Source organism: Cupressus sempervirens, chromosome 8 (genome assembly GCF_028749045.1).
Source record: "Cupressus sempervirens isolate cs-2001-9-10 chromosome 8, ASM2874904v1, whole genome shotgun sequence".
NCBI lineage: Eukaryota > Viridiplantae > Streptophyta > Pinopsida > Cupressales > Cupressaceae > Cupressus > Cupressus sempervirens.
The window spans coordinates 288211799-288229908 of NC_143125.1; the positions used below are offsets into that span (position 1 = coordinate 288211799).

Here is an 18110-nt window from a genome sequence, read left to right on the forward strand (position 1 = left end):
TGCTGTAAACTTGCTTATTTTATTTTTGAGCTCTCTTCCACATATGTCATGCTCCCTCCTATTCTCTTTCTTGGGCATCAAAGTGTTCATCATATCCACATATTCTCTAAAAGGAACCGAACTACGAAAGTCATCATCTAAGCCATTATAAGTAGCTCTTAATGTAATCAAGTTACATGTAACCTCTTCCATGGGATTAATGGCTGGATTTGGTACTGGTGGCTCATCTGTAGGCAAGAAAATAGTTTTAGTTGATTTAGATGGTGTGAATTTCAGATTTCTTGGCTCCTCTGAAGTGCTCCCTTTCTCATTAATAGATGCAACTCGTAGTTTTTCTATCAATATTCGCAAGGCCTCTCTAGTTTCTGCCAAACTATCCGCTGTTTGCTTATGAGTATTTTGGATCTCTTGGAAAAATTTCTTTGCCATCTCATCTGGATCAGCCATACTTTTCCCTTCCTTGGATTTTGTACTTTTACTTCCAACTGGAGGTTTGATCAAAATTTCTTTATTCTTTTCTCACTGTAAATATCTTTTCTCTCTTTCACTTAGTTGCATGCGACCATAAATTTTGACATGCAACTGATTAGAAGCAACATGCAACCATAGAATATGACATGCAAGATCTAAATAGTTGTCAAAATTGACATGCAAGATTTGGGTAGTTGTCAAAACTGACATGCAAGATCTAGGTAGTTGTCAAAACTGACATGCAAGATCTGGGTAGTTGTTAAAACTGACATGCAAACTTCTACAAACCCTCAGGCTGGCAAGATCATGGCTCTGATACCACTGAAATGTCCCTTTTCTGATCTTTCATGATATTTCAAGCCTCAAATCAGATCTTTAAAATCAAACAACTAATATCCCAAAGATCCACCAAATTTCTCAAGAAACCCCAAATCGGGTATGCTGAAAATAGTGCTAAAAGCTTCACAACTTCACAAATTATTAATAAATCTGAAAATGGAAATTTTTACAAAAATTTCAGAAGCATAATAGCCTACAAATTGACATTTCCAGATCCATATAGCCTTTACACAACAGCTCAAAAATGTAGGACAAAAACTATGCTCATCGGGCTCTCGAATTAGCATAAAATATGCTCGAAAACACCACAAAAACACTAATAATCTATCTCAGAAGTTTAATCACATCCCAATACATATATTCAGGTCTATTTTAACATTTAAAAGTTTGATATACAGAAGCAACCCAAACTGATATGAAATACTCAACTGAAAACACCAAACTCATACAAAAAACACACCCAAAAACCCACAAATCTGCACTGTTTAGCACAAAGGCAAACTCTATATGAGCATGCACATGGAATGGCTTCAAACTCTTGTTCTTAGCCTTCTTGGAAACCTGCAAACTCCCGTTCTTGGGTCTCCTTCTCCACAGGTTTGGCAGCCTCTGAAGAACAACAAAGAAAATGAGCAAAAATCAAGTTTTGGAATGAGCCCAAAATGCCTCCAAACCCCCTTAAAAGAGGGCATAACCCTAACTCACATCCAAGAGGGGTTAATAAAATATAATTTAATAATAATTTTTATTTATTAGTCCATTGGTTTCCAAAGATTAGCCCCTTTTGCTGAAACTTCACCTTTTTGGAGCCTGCCTGCCTTAGCAAAGTTTATTATTATTTTTAATTATTTGAAAAGGGGACATGACATATACTAATAAATCAAATAACATCATCTAATCATATGCCAAACATCATAATAAGGGAATGTTTCAAATAAACTAACATCATCTAAATATGATATACAAGCATCCCAATGAAAGCATAAATAACAAGAAAGCATACTCCAGAACCCGAAGTACCAAGTGAAAACATCCAGCAACGGTCACAGTAGGATAAGAGACTGTCTCTATACACTAGTCCCTAGCAATGGTGAAGGTAGCTACGCCTCCCAACCACGTGGCACCCATAGGTCCACACCCGTCGTGCTAATGGAGATAATGAACCAACCACAAACACACAAAACAACAACCAAGGCTAACACTCACGCCAGACAATATGATGGCTAAACCAAGAACCTAAGACAATGCAAGGAGTAAAGGTCCTGGTCAGACACTCAAAAGGCTACTAAGTAGGGGCTCACATCATGGAGAGTCGCTTGGCATTGACAAGCCCAAGCTCAAATCTGTGTAGCTCAACTCCCTCAACGGAAGGCCAATACACCGTGTAGCTCAACTCCCTCAATGGAAGGCCAATACACAAAAGTACCATTTTATTATCTTAAGTTTTATTACCAGTCACACATTTTATTTAGTTATCACTTATTTAAAACTTCCTCTGCCAACCCTATGGGACTAAGGTCACCAGGCTGCGAGATAGAAGCCCCCTCCATATGCTACCCTACCCTACCCAAGCTCATCCTATGACAAGTGCCTGTGGGCATGCATACTCCCATCCCAACCCCAATGATCATAACTTTTGGAAAATCCATGGAAGATCGGGCCTTGCAAGTCACCCAACAAATGTATGCGTACGTACTCGTGTGTGGTGCACCACCATCACGAAGATCATAACACAAGGACAGTAATTAGAACACAATTCAAAACAAACGCCCAACCGAAAGCAACTCAAGAGGATGGATTCTACACGAATCCCAAAGCCAATAAAATCATACATCATGAAATCACTCAATCGGCCTCAATCCGAGAGTATGGATTCTACATGAATTCCAATGATATAACAAGACCACAAGTCATGAACTTACTCAACCGGCCTCAATCTGAGAGTATGGATTCTACACGAATCTCAATGTCCATGAAACAAGGCAAAGGTCCAACAAAAACCATAACAAGTATAAAATCACTCAACCGAACACAACGTTAGGAGTACGGGTGCAACACGCATCCCAATGCAACATAAAAGTGCAAAAGTGGTCTAGCTAATATCCAAATGGATCATCAAGGTCCATGATCCACATTGTGCCAAGAAAATCTGAGAAAATAGGGCAGCACGCAAAACGAGGTAAAAACTCCAAAAATTTGGAAAACTACAAAATTAAAACCCATTTGGCCTTTGGGTTAAAAAACCCCAAAAATTGAAAAAATAAATGAAATCGGACACCGTATGCAAAAACGGCCAGCATAACGGTGCAAAACTCCAAACCCTCATCCCAAAAAATAGGGAAATGTTCATACCTGCCCAACCGGGTAGAACTAGCATACAGAAACAGAGGGGAACACTAGTTCTTAGCCTCCAAACAAATAGCTACCAAAAACAGAAGCAGAAACAGAGCAAAAACAATAAAACAGGAAAGCCCTACCTCACAGCCAAAAGGGCAAAACGAAAATCTGAACCATAAAATAAAACGCTCGCAGAAGTGGCTGAAAATCGCGGCAATCCAAGGTTTCCCCGAGCTGGATCCAATGAGCTCAACCTTGCGACGATCCCACGCCCGTAGCTCCCACAACGAACAAAACAGTAAATCCTCATGAAGAGGATTTTGGGTTTTACTCTCCAACTTTCCAATTTGAAAGTGAGAAGTGAGGAATTAAATTCCTTTTTGGATATTTATTCACTTTTCGGGTGAATAATCGATTAAGGCATTTAACCATCCAATCTAGTTAAACCCCGAATCGACTCAAACAAAAATAGGCTATTCCTATAAATAGGAATTCATCTATGGCAAAGCTGCCAAAAATATAAAATAAATCAATTAAAAGCCCGAAAACCCAAAAAAACAAAAATTTCTTCAACAACTTTCGCGACAATGTGAACCTCAAAGATGCACAGACACGCTTACTAGTCTAATCACATAATGCAAATGAGTTTCGGTTTAATAATCATTGAAAGGTTTAAATTAAACATTTAATTAAGGATACATCGACCATACAAAGGCAACATTGGTAAAATATGAACAGCTGAATCACTAACTCCAAGTGCCACTGCCAGGGATATAAATCCTGCACACTAAACAACACGATCAAGTGCAATTGCATATAATAACATAGCCGAAGTAATAAATGTATTAAATCACCTAATTTAACCATTTATTTAATTATATTAAAATAATCTATTTACATCACTCACGTTTGCAAAAGGCATAGCAATACAGGAATGAAGTAGATAACCATAGCATTAAATCCATCACATAACAAAATCAAAGGTATGTCCAAATACCAGATAACCAAATAACATCATAAAACACACTGTCATCTCAAAATGGCATCATCATGCAATATGATTAACTGAACAGCATAGTAGTACAATATCTATGATACTGGAATCAAAGTGTAACATCTGACCCTCGGGTCCTCTCGAATGTAAACATAACATGAGTAACAAATATCTCTCAGATCAAAATAAAACAAGGTAAATGTTTGCAACACATAACCAAAATAATCCCACATGAACAAAACATTCTAATTTCTTAAGCATTTAATAATGATTGATTACTCTGCATTAGAAAGGCATTTAAAACATATAAACAACCATAGTCATAAACATGACTAACCACTGCTACAGGAGCTTAGTCCAGTGTAGCATGGTAAAAGTACACAGTGCAATCTATGCACACATCTCAGGGTAATGATAGAACTTCCTCATGATACCACATCGATCCTGGTAAGCACTGGCACAAACCTCAGTGAACCAAAAATCACATCATAATCTCATAGATCAGTCAAAAGCATAATCAACACAACTGATAAAGAAACATAAATCCAAACACCTCAATGGTGTAGACCACTCAGGGTCACAATCATGATCCATCACAACAAAAGATTAGCAAGGGTGCATCCATCAGGATGACATACAAAAGTCAAATGGGAGAGGCACTACAGTGCACTATAACATTCTCAACAAAAAGAATGAAGAATTTTTCTCCACTATAACTTTCTATTCCAATGGGTCCACATAAGTTAGTATGCACAATTTCTAAGACATCTTCTAATTGGTATTTTTTTCTCTTAAAACTACTCTTTCCCATTTTACCAATTTGCTAATTTTTGTACAATCCAACATTAGGTTTCTTTAAACTAGGGATACCTTTTACTCTTCTTAGTTTTCTTATCTTAACCATATTCTCAAAATTAACATGACATAATCACTTGTGCCATAACCAACTTTCTTCTAATTGAGAAGTCAAACAAGAGCAATCACCAAGATCAAGATAAAATAGGTTACCTTTTGTTTTCTTGCCTGATCCAATCAGATTTCCTTTGTCATCCAGCAGTTTTGCCTTGCCATTCATGAACTCTACCTTGAATCCAATATTGCTCAGTTGTGCCACACTTAGTAAATTATGTTTTAGTCATTCAACCCAACAGGTATTATCAAATACAAGTTCATTGGTTAATGAGATATGCACTTTTCCTTTTATACAACAAGGTTCATTATTTCCAAACCTCACACTAGCTCCATCATAGTGTTCAAAATGTTCAAGCTTAGTTTTATCTCCAGTCATATGGTGTGAGCATCCACTGTCTATGATCCATGTATCATTTTTACTAACATGAGAGACAAGTGCCATCTTATCTCCTTCATCATCAGATTCATCTTTTATAGCAATGTACACTATTTCATCCTTGTTCTCATCAGAATCTTTAGCCATAAAACAAGTTTTCTTACCTTTATCTTTGTATGAATTGTGACTTTTGAATTCCTTCTTGCCTTTGTACTTGTGACTTTTCTTCTCATCCTTGCTCTCTTTGTTTGGACACCTAGCAACAATATGACCAATTTCTTCACAAGAAAAATAGATTAAAGAGATTTTACCTTTGTACTTTGCTCTACTTCTAGAATATTTCCTTGCAAACAGGGCTTCAACAATTTCAAGATCACTATCAGAACTTTCTTCAGTTTCCTCTTCACTTTCTAATTGATTTTCTTTTATTTTTTTGCCTTTTTCTTTGAGTGAGATTTTAGCTTCAAGTGTAGATTCAATATTCTTGGAAGTAGGAATGTAGTTGTCAAAGTTGTCTAGTTCAAAAGCTATCAATCTTCATACTAGGGCATCCAAGCCTAACTTTTTATTTGAATCACATCTCTCTCTTTTTTGAATAGAAGATACTCTGATTGCATAGATGGGAAGCAAAGTTCTAAGTATTTTACTTACAACAATTTCCTCTTTTATTTCTCTTCTAGATGCTTTAATTGCACTGACACTGGTCTTGATTTTTTCTACATATTTTCCAATATTTTCATCTTCTCTCATCCTCATCTGATCAAATTGTCATCTAAGGCTTTCTTCTTTGGCTCTTCTTACATTATCATCTACTCCATATATTTCCTTCAATTTGTTCCACATATCAAAAATAGTTTTGCAGTCTTTGACCTCATCAAATTTAGCATAATTGAGAATAGATGCAATATCAATCATCATGATGTTATGGTTCTTTTCTCAACAACATCTTCAATAGATAATCTTATAGTAGGATTTTTTAATTCGTCATCAATTTATTTGCAACCTAAATCACTGATGGTAGCTAGATGAAGCCTCATAAGTACTTGTCATGCTGCAAAGTTATCTCTATTTAGCTTTAGAATCTCTCTTTTGTAAGACATCCTGATCTTTATCTTAGGTCCTTGAAACCTTCTCTGCAAGCACCAAAAGTTCTAATACCAATTGTTGGAAATATAAGAGGAGTAACTAAGAGTGGGGTGAATCAGTTACCACTAAAATATATCCCAAATCCCTTAGATGCCAAATATAAAATTCAAATTGATAAAATTGATTCCTATTGATACTTAGTAAACATACAAAAATTGTGGTAACTTGGTAATCAATTATCAATAATTACTTAACCTTAATTTTGCATGCATGAGAGAAAAGAAATGAACACACAAGGCACTAGGATTTAACGTGGAAACCCAATATGGAAAAAACTACCGATGTAACTAACTATTTTTTTTGACTCTTCTAAACTGAGCCCTGTTAGGAGCCAACCCTGTTAAAGATTACAAATAAAACTATTAGGTGTGACCTTGTTAGAGGATTTAATCACCCTATTAGGAGTGGCCTTGTAAAAGGTCTTAAAAAAATTCAATGGAATTGCTAGCTTGTTAGAGGATTTACAACTGGCTGTTAAACCAACTCTATTAAGAGATTTTAGATCATTGCTACAATAGTTAGATAGTAACAATGAAATGACCCGATTGAGATACAATTGAATCCTAAATATAGATCTTTGTTCTTACACTTGATCATTCTTGATCGAGTGTCACTTTTCTACTACACAAGGATACCTACTTATCCTTCAAGTTTACTTCCTCTCTTCTTATCTTTGAATTTAATCAACTTGCATATATTGAAATCACAACTTGACCTTTTACTTATACCTTATAGATTGTCAAGTTGTCTCAAATACAAATTATAACAACTAATATTCATCACCATATTCGGCTAGAAACAATAGGTAAAGTAATTAAGCTTTACATGCCAAAACAAGAAAATCCTTTGGTAGTTGATCCAACTCGATAGAAACTAACTCTCAAGTGATTTCCTATGTTAACCAACACAGACTCGGTTAACATTGAAAACTTATGAAAATCCTTTAGTAACCAAGTGAACTCAATTAACACTAACTTTGATCAACTTTTCTTCATTAACTGAGTGATCTTAGTTAACACTCTTTTCTTGCATGAATTCCTTCAACACCCAAGTGAGCTCGCTAGATACTATCTATATACAGAGTAAACTATATGTTGATTAGGATAACTCATATAAGACAAAAAAAAATGTTTTTCTTAGGGGTGATTATGGAGAATAGTATATTAAAAAGGTTAATTTTTGGACATGATCTAGTAATACATACAATGCACATGAACACTATCATTGCCACATTTTTTGTACTCCTATTAGATCTTAGTAAACCAAAGGAAATGGCATGTGCTCTATGAATTAAACTATTCAAAAGGGTTTCTCAAGAGGTTTAGATGTTCAAGAACTATCACTTGAGTGATATGTAGAAAACAAAAGGAGGTGAAATGTTTTTCCATTCTCAACTAGGTGATGTTTCAAGAATTATATAAAGGTGTCCATGGTGGTAATATTTAGTTTCCATGAAAAATTTAATATGGAAGGGTAATGCACATCAAAAACTCAACATGTAAAGCACATGTGCAACCTACACTTTCATAGAGTTTTTCTACATTTTACCACATCATTGAAGTAATTCTTAATATTAACTAAAGAGGTCCACAAAATAAAAATAATTGAATGCACATAAATAATTACACAAGAAGATAAATAAATAATCATAACAAGAATAATCAAAGATTGAGATAGTTATTTCTAAGAACCTCTCACTCATTGAATATCTTTTAGTGTCAACTAAAATAACAAGATATCAATTATTAGGGTCCATGAGGCCTATCAACTCTAAATGCCACCTGAACTTGTGTATGCTCAAAGGTTTTTTCATGGTAGTTGTACAATATTCACCTAAGTGTCAACTTTCTCCAATTTTACATTTCTATCTCTACCATGTTGGGCATGTGAGAAAAATGGTGTTGGATGTCCATGTGTTTTTTCTTTCTTATGGAAGATTGGATTCTTTGTCAAATTTATGACACTCTAGCCATTACAATAGATAGTTATATGTTCTCAAACCTAGGATTAAGATTACTTTCCATTATTGGACCTAAGCACTATTATGGTTACTCGGTTAGGGATCAAGTGTTAGGTTTAAGATTTGAAGTTACAATTAGAATTAGGGTTTAACATTTAGGATTAAGTTTATTAATGATTAGGGTTAGATTTCTCAATTTTAATTATATAATTTCATTAAAATTTTAATCAGTGTTAGGGTTAGGCTTAGAATTATGGTGAGAATGAGATTTTACATCAATGATAATACTATGTTTACAGTTAGTGTGTAGTTTTATTTAAAAAAATATGGTCATCAAATTATTGAAAATTTTGTTGTAAAATTTATCTAACTAAATAATGAAATGATAAATGGATATGATGGTCTAGATAATTTGGAGCAGGGGATTTAAAATTACATTTGATTTGGACCTTGAAACATTAAGTTTATTGAAAATCACAAATAGAATTTAGGAGCTTGTCTACGTTTAAATGTCATAATTAGGGCTAAGGTTGTGTTAAAGATAAATGGTTATGTATGATTGTTTAGGATTAGAGATTTAGTTAATGTTAGGATTAAAGAGTTGATTTTATGATAAGAGTTACATGAATCTAGGGTTTAGAGTTAAAATTATGGTTTTAAGGTTAGGGAGCATATTAAATAGTTTTATGTTTAGGGTTTAGATTAAATTATTGTACAGTTATGGTTTGGTTGCTCAGTTATACTTAGGAATATAGTTAGTTGTGCTTTCTTTTTTATATAGTTTACAAACTAATTTATAATTTTAATTACTATTTAGTTGAAATATATATAAAATATTAATGTAATTACATGCTTAAACAATCTAATTTACATCTATCTAATCATTCAACATTGTAATTTTTATTAAATACATCAAAACATCTAAAGATAAAATAACAATGAAAATTTACATTTCTACATATTAAAAGTGAAAAAATACAATAATTTGACAAAATTATAAAGTGTAGAACTGAAAATAATGAAATCAAATAGTAGAAAATAAAATAAAATACCCAGTACATCAAAAAAGAGCAATAGGGGCTCTGTAGAAATCCAAAAGCGGGCTCCTGTTTCTATGCTAAAATTGAGCTCCCGTTTCGCACTAAATAAAAATGGGAAAACACCCCAAAAAATCAAATTTCATAGTTCTCTAAGAATTGGGTACTCAATTTCTAAAATTAGGTACCCGATTTTAAACAAATCAGGTAACCAATTTGTTTAAATTTGGGTACCCAATTTTTAAAAAGTGGTTTAGGCACCTAATCTTATTAAAAAATTGGCTACCCAATCATTTGAAAATGGATCGGGTGCCTAAACCATAAAATGTACCTAATTTGTAAAAATTGAGTACCCATTTCCAAAAAGGTCTCATTCTGCAGAATTGACTTCTGTGGAATGATGAGCCAAGTTTGTACTCTTACCCCAAATTTGAAAGTTTAAATTTTAAAATGGAGACCAAGACATTGTATCAAATTAGATTTTTATATTTAGAACCTTCAGAATAATAATTGTGTCATCTTCCCAAATTAACTTAAAAGTTGATCCAAAAATATATTTGTCAAGCAAGTTGGATTCATCATTTCTATCACTTTCCTTGACAAGCTCTTGTTGGTACATTTTTTAATGTTCAAATCTATTGGTTGGGAAAAATAATTCTCCATAAAAATAACCCCTTCACCAAAATCTCATTGCCAAATCCAATAGGACAATAATACATACAGAAAGAATTGGTAGTGACTTTCTTTCACAATTGAACAAGACGTTTTGTGTGAGGAACATGTCAGTCATAAGAATTCTTGATACTTGTATTGAGAATTCTCCTATAAGTTGGTTGAAAAATGAATTCAAATATTGCAGTATTTTTTGATTTTCTAAAATGTTAAATTTTATTAACAATGAATTTGAAGAGAGATCAAATTTCTTCAAGCTTTTCAAATTTCCAAGAAAAGATGGAGTGGAACCTTGTGAAATGTTAAATTTTATCAACAAAGAATTTGAAGAGAGATCAAATTCCTTCAAGTTTTTCAATTTTCCAAGCAAATATGAAGTAGGATCTTGTAAAACATGACGAAATAATTTTAGTAATTCTACTACAAAACAAATTCCTATATCTAGTAACATTCACCCACTTAACCTTTAACAAAAGATATTTGTAGCTTTTTCATTACTAACTTACTAATTTTCTAGTCCACTAATAGATAATTCTTGTACTTTTAATCTATGTATTATTTCACTTTCATACTTGAGTATTGGCAATATCCTCATAAAGTTTATATTTATGTCTGCCACATATGTCTCTCATTATAAAAACACATGTTTCAAGTGATTCAAACTTTAAGGGAATAATAAACAAGACTCTCTTCATGAATTTTTTTTTTTAAAGATTACGATACAAACAAGTTTTGAAGGGGCCTCAAAACCCGTCAAAAAAAATAGAAAAGATGTAACATGAAGCACATGTAGGTTTTACAAGGACCTGAAACCTAATGTTTAAACAATATAATGTTTTTTGTATTTAAAAGTGGTAAGCTAAAAAGCATCATTAACTATTCATTTTCTATTTTGAATCATTGAATATAAAATCTTGTCCAACAATCTTACGGGTGCATTATAGTCATAAATGCTACCTCAACTTAGTATCGTATTGTGCGGCTTCTTCATCTTAGCCCACAGAGGAAGGTCGAGTGATATAGACTCCTCTAAGCCATAGACTAATATCTTTTGTTTTGATTTATATCTAAAACTTTTGTTGTCACATTTTTCATATTTTAAGAGTTTTTGTACAATTTTGATTTGGCAAGGATTTTTTTTAATACTATATAAGATTTGAACTCAAATTATAATAGAGATGCAATTTTTTTAAATATTAGGGCTCCTTTTAGAGATAATGCTAGATTATGAAGTTTTGAAATAATAAACTTTGCAAACTATTTATATATTAAGACCTTCAACATTGACCATTACAAAATAGTATTCTAGAATATTTGAACTTACCACCCTCTAGATGTGTATGACATTAAACTTTTCAATTGAACTAATTAATATAATGTTTATAGGGGAGATGACCTATTTATTGAGAACTCTTTAACTTTGTGCTTCTCAAAATCCTGTGTGAAAATTTCAAATCACTCCCAATTTTTGCAACACCTTATTTGACAAGTCCTTTACTTATAACTTAAGTTTCAAGGCCACATCATCAAATATGATACCAAATAAGCATCTTTTTGGCAAGGTGTCCAAAATAACCAAATAAAGGAGAGGCAATCTTCAATTCCCCTTTGTGAAATATTTAACAAGCGTTGTGCTTTATAAACCATTTAGCTCATCAATTGAATCGTAAGATTAAGATACAACTCTCCTCTAATATAGTTCAATTCTATGATCATTACCTATATGGTATAAGTGTTATATGCATTATTGATTTTCATGAGAGATGAGTTTGTGTCAATATAAATCTCAATAAATTCAACTCAATCTTACATAATTGAATAATAATAGCATCATAATTTAGCACATTATAAAAACACATAATGAAAAAATACCTCCTAAGAACTATGATTTAAAATTTTAATGTTTTGCATTTCCTTCCTATTGTTGCACTTGTATTTGTATCTAAATAATAGTAGAATACTTTTTTAATTGTATAAATCTTATTAAATTTTGTATATTATTATTTTTAAAAAAACTTTAAAAAGTATTGAAATTAAAAAGTTCAACAATTTTTTTAAATAAAATGAAAAATAAAAAGTAATTAAACATATAATTTAGCTATTAAAATATATTTGAATTCGCTACCAATAAATAAATACAGTAGTAACACACAACAAAATAAAATTCCCAATCACAATAGGCACATTAATATCGATTATAATAAATTTTTAAAAAAAATGATGTAACATAGACAACATAATGCCCTCACTTAAACTGGCACGGACGTAGCAATATAAGAAGAACGCGCTTGAAGAAAAATGTAACATTTACACATCTAGACTGTGTTCTTCATCCTCCAAAATTTGGCGGGGCTTAGAGAATTATTTCATTAGTATCCTCCAAATTTAAGGCCATTCGAACAAGTCAATTTTATTAGTATCCTAATTTCTATTAGAACAGTGCGCTTTGAGGCAGGCCAGTTTCTGTCGACATTTGAAAAAACAACTTTAAAAAATTGAACTTTGTCATGAACATCAGAAGTTGGGATCTGCCGGCATCAAATGGTTTTCAACCCCAATGTCTATGCCGGCATCAAAACTGTATTTAATAATTAAATTAAAAATTAATTTAGTACTGTATGTGAAATTTAAATTTAACTAAAAAACTACCATTTTGATGCCGGCATGGACATTTTAATTATCAAAATGTCAAGTCTTCAAGTCAATACGGCGTGAGGAACACGAGTCAATACGGCGTGAGGAACAGAAGGAATGGCAAGCGAGATATATACAGGCGACCACAATGAGTCTTCAAGCCATTCATGTGTTTCAGTACTAAAAAAATGGATCGCAGCAGTCAAAAGACACGACAAGCACTAATTTAGATGCTCGTGTGGGTAGGCTTGGCACTGGCTTTCACAGTAACCAGCTCATTGCCCATTTACAACACCTCACTTTCTTCTCATGCCTCTGCCTTACATGCCCATCATGATTTGATTAGTATGATGTATTCTCTTGTGAAAGGCCGTACGCTGCTCGACAATGGCGATGAAGATGTTTTTGAGAAGAGAGACGTGGAATCCCTTCTCTCTTTCAAAGATGGCATTACTGCAGACCCAATGCACTGCCTTTCCAACTGGACTTCCACCAATTCGGGAAATGTGTGCTCGTGGAATGGCGTTTGGTGCAGAAAGAATACCAAGCGAGTTGTGGCCATCATTCTGCCTCAATTGGGATTGGAAGGTACTATTTCACCCTTCATAGGGAACCTTTCTTTACTAGGAGTTCTCAATCTTTCTGATAATTCGTTGAGGGGAAGCATTCCACCTCAGATTGGCCAATTGAAGGCGTTGAGACTACTAGACCTAAAATCAAATTGGCTGGTGGGTTCCATCCCCACATCTCTTGCCAATTGCACGCATATCCAGTGGATCAGACTTTCAGTCAACAATTTGACAGGGAGCATACCAAAAGAATTCGGTGGCCTGGGCAACTTACAGCATCTCCGCTTGTCCTTCAATCATCTAAGCGGGAGCATTCCAAATGCTCTAGGGAAGTGCACGTCTCTACTTGATTTGGCCCTCGGCTATAACAGTCTCACAGGTACCATCCCTCCTCTCAGTAATTGCTCTGCTTTATCCTTCATTGATATTTCAAACAATAAATTGACTGGCGGCATCCCTCCTCTTAGTAATTGTCCTGCTTTATCCAGCATTGATATTTCAAACAATTTCCTGACTGGTGGCATCCCGTCTGAACTGGGGATGTTGAAGAAATTGCAATCGCTTGGTCTGCAATCTAACAGGCTGGGGTCTCGAATCCCAGCAGCTCTGGGTAATTGTTCATCACTTGAGGAGTTGTTTCTGGGGGATAACTCACTGATAGGCAATATTCCAGCCGAACTAGGGAAATTGAAACAGCTTGTACAATTGTCGCTGTATGGCCCAGGCAACCTTTCAGGTTCCATCCCTCCAGAAATTGGAAACTGTAGCAATCTTGTGTGGCTTGATGTTGGAACAAACTACAGAATAAACGGATCCCTACCTCAGAGTATCTCCGTGCTACCCCTCTCCACTCTTTCCTTAGTCGGTAACAATTTTTCAGGGACAATCCCACAACTCATATTCAATCTCACTCACCTAACTTACTTAGATTTAGGTGTAAACAAATACGTGGGAGACATTTCCGATGGCATGGAAAATCTGAGAGAGTTATCTTATCTAAATCTGGGCACAAATAGTTTAACAGGCACCATACCCCAAGTAATAAGTCGACTGACCAAGCTTGAATACCTTCACTTGGACAACAATCAATTGACAGGGCTGGTTCCAGAGGATATAGAAAGCCTCCAAGAATTAAAATATTTGACTTTGCATTACAACAATCTGACGGGCATAATACCCGAGTCCATTGGAGAGCTCAAATCTTTGACAAACCTGTTTCTTCATTTCAACAATTTCACTGGTTCTGTGCCTCAAAGTATCGGCAAGCTCAAGAATCTTACCAAGCTGCTGCTACAGAGCAATAACCTTTCTGGGAGTATTCCTGAATCTATCAGTGTTTTGGTCTCGTTGGAGGAGTTAGATATGTCGGTTAACAACTTGCATGGGGAAATTCCAGAAGGTATAACTAGCTGCACTGCTCTCAAGCGCTTAAATTTAGGTATAAACAATTACGTGGGAGCCATTTCCGATGGTATTGGAAATCTCAGAGAGTTAACTTTTCTAAATCTGGGCACAAATTGTTTAACAGGCACCATACCCCAAGTAATAAGTCGACTGAGCAAGCTTGAAAACCTTCACTTGGACAACAATCAATTGACAGGGCTAGTTCCAGAGGATATAGAAAGCCTCCAAGAATTAAAATATTTAACTTTGCATTACAACAATCTGACGGGCATGATACCCGAGTCCATTGGAGAGCTCAAATCTTTAACAAACCTGTTTCTTCATTTCAACAACTTCACTGGTTCTGTGCCCCAAAGTATCGGCAAGCTCAAGAATCTTACCAAGCTGCTGCTCCAGAGCAATAACCTTTCTGGGAGTATTCCTGAATCTATCAGTGCTTTGGTATCATTGGAGGAGTTAGATATGTCGGACAACTATTTGTCGGGAAGAATTCCTCCCACAATTAGCAACTGCACATCTTTAAGGAGGCTAAAGTTGTCGCAGAATTCATTTCATGGAAATCTGTATCTGAACTTTTCTTCTTCTTTACAAGTTTTCTCTGCACACTCCAATAGTTTCTCCGGGACTCTGCCTGAATCATTGGCCAACTCCATGGATCTTCGGCTGTTGGATTTCAGAAACAATCATTTGGGAGGTGACCTTCCTTTGTATCTGACGATTTTTCAGAAATTGAGAGTCTTGAGCCTGGGGTATAATGAGCTTCATGGTCGTCTTCCTCCGTCCATGGAAAACCTCACGAATCTGCAGGTGCTACATTTATCAAACAACAAGTTTGATGGAGTAATACCCACTAATCTTGGCAGTCTCCCGGGATTCGGAAAGCTGGGAGACCCAAAACTGAGTGGAAACACACTGTATGAGGACTTACCCATTGTAATAAAAGGAACAGAGTACAAGGTGGAATATGTGCTGACATCAAATACCATACTTGATTTGTCATGTAACAATGTCAACGGAAAGATTCCAGAAAGCGTGGGGAATATGAGCAGCCTGAGATTGCTGAATCTGTCTGGAAACCATTTGGAAGGTGAGATACCAGGTTCCCTTGGGTGGATATCAACTCTGGAGCAGCTAGATTTGTCTGAAAACAAGCTGGAGGGGAGAATTCCCGAGGATCTGTCTCTCTTGACCAAGCTGGCCTCGTTGAATCTATCTTCCAACAAGCTTTGTGGACGGATACCAAAAGGAACGCAGCTACAGACCTTCGACGCCACTTCATTCCAGAAGAACCTTCCGTGCTTGTGCGGGGAACCTCTAGAGAGTTGCAGCCCCAAGAATAAAACTCCTCTACTTCCATCGACAGAAGGTGCAGGCAAATCAATATGGGATATAATAGATGAAAGAGTCTCCATGATTGCTGTGGGGATGGGCTTCGGGATCGCATTTGGTGGAACAATATCGGGGATTGTATGGTGGAACAATATCAGACTTTGGTACAGCATGAGGTACCTCAAAATGAGAGCTTTGTACGGAGTTGTGGATTCTAAAACATGTAGCTGGAGTCTGAAGTACCGCCCTCGTTTTACATTTCACTCATCCACGTCCACATCTACATCTGCCGTCACTGCCTAGACGCTGTTTGGTCTATTCTTCGGTTTCCATGTAGTCTACTTGTTGACAAGATTTATCAGTTTCCTTATTTCTTGTTAGGTGATATACTAAACAATTAAAGATAAAAGGGTACACATAATTCTTCAGTTTCCATGTAGCATAGGAAGCACATAATTCTCCTTCCCAGCTTAGAAGTGCTCTACATACACTATATTGTGTGTGCCTCCTGATATATTCCTTTTAAAAACATATTAAGGGTGCAATGGGTGAGTTGAAGTGTATTAGAAGTTTACAGATTAAAAATGGAAGTCATTTGTGGTTTTATTTGACTGTGAAAATTTTATTGTTGTCTGTTAGGTGGCACCATTGCAATCATAGATACATCTATATGGGGAAATTTGCACTCTGTTTATAAAAATAGATAATAAATTGTTGATATACAATCTATTTATAAAAATAGATTATAAGTTATAGATATGTTGTGTTTTTACAATATTCACATTTGTTTTTGTTTATTTACTTTGTGTTGTCTGGAGGAGTGGTGGGTTTAGACATGTTGAACCAGTACAAAGCCTAGTACAAGATTTGTATTGGGTGGAATGTACAATTGGTTACTAGGTCCATGTTGGTATTTGGTCTTCAACAATTATGCTGAGTCGTTCGTGTAGAGGGAATGCTAAATATGTGCCTTCTGGGCCCCTTCTTTGTACAATATGTTGGTTCCATAGGGTGTTGAAGTCAACTCCGAACATTGGTTCTGTATGGTATTGGAGTAGGCTATGAACTATAGATGGTAGATACATCTATGGTAGTGCAAGTCTTGTAGACCAATAGCATTGGCATGTTGCATGTAAAGCATCTTTAAAAGCCATAGTTGTTTGTTCCTTGTAGGAGACTAGTGTTGATATTGACACAAGTTGGAATAGTATTTCACTTGGTATATGGTGTATTTTCAGTTGAGTGCATGTTGTACAAGTTTGTATTGGCAGGGTTTTACATGTTATTAGTCTTTTTTTGGTATAAGCAACATTTTGCTGCTATTCCAGTAGATATTTCTTCTTGCTAGAGGTTGTGGAGGTCCATGTGCTCAAAGAAGTCATTGGTCACAAGTGTCCTTATGTGTTCGAAGAATTCATTGGTCACAAGTGTCCATATGTGTTACAAATGTTTGTATAGCAGAACAAGGTGAGTAGTTAGCTATAGCAAAGGAAAATTTTAGTAGAATATAGTAGAAGTATAATGGAAATATAGGTTTACACTAAAAAAAAACTCATTGTAGAAAAGTCTAGTTTGTTAGTACTCTTGACTCAAGAAATTTTTACATTTGAAAGGAAAAGTTACATTGCATAATAGTCCAACAAAGATTATAGAGATGGATCAAAATATGAAAAAAACTATCATGCAAAGTAGTAATATTTAACACATGATACTCTTGACATGTGAAAATACCTAGCTGGTGCCTAATACCCAAATTTCTCTATCATAGGAGATGGAAAAATCCATAGATAAAAGCTTAAATAAAGGTCAATTGAGGAAAAATGATATGAAAAAGATGAATACAATGGTGAGCCTATATTTAAGAAAGGGATATAAGTGAAATAAAAGGAATGGTCCAAGTCCAAACTAAAGTAGAATGTTATATAAGTGG

At 34.9% G+C, this 18110-nt stretch overlaps 1 protein-coding gene across 1 annotated transcript; it reads left to right on the forward strand.

Moving 5' to 3' along the window:
• Positions 1–13108: 13108 nt before the first annotated feature.
• Positions 13109–16483, forward strand: LOC149542558 (uncharacterized). The gene is made up of 2 exons (XM_089795736.1): positions 13109–13818; positions 13957–16483. Exons 1-2 carry the CDS (start codon positions 13109–13111, stop codon positions 16481–16483), a joined length of 3237 nt encoding a protein of 1078 aa, XP_089651862.1.
• The last annotated feature ends 1627 nt before the right edge of the window (positions 16484–18110 follow it).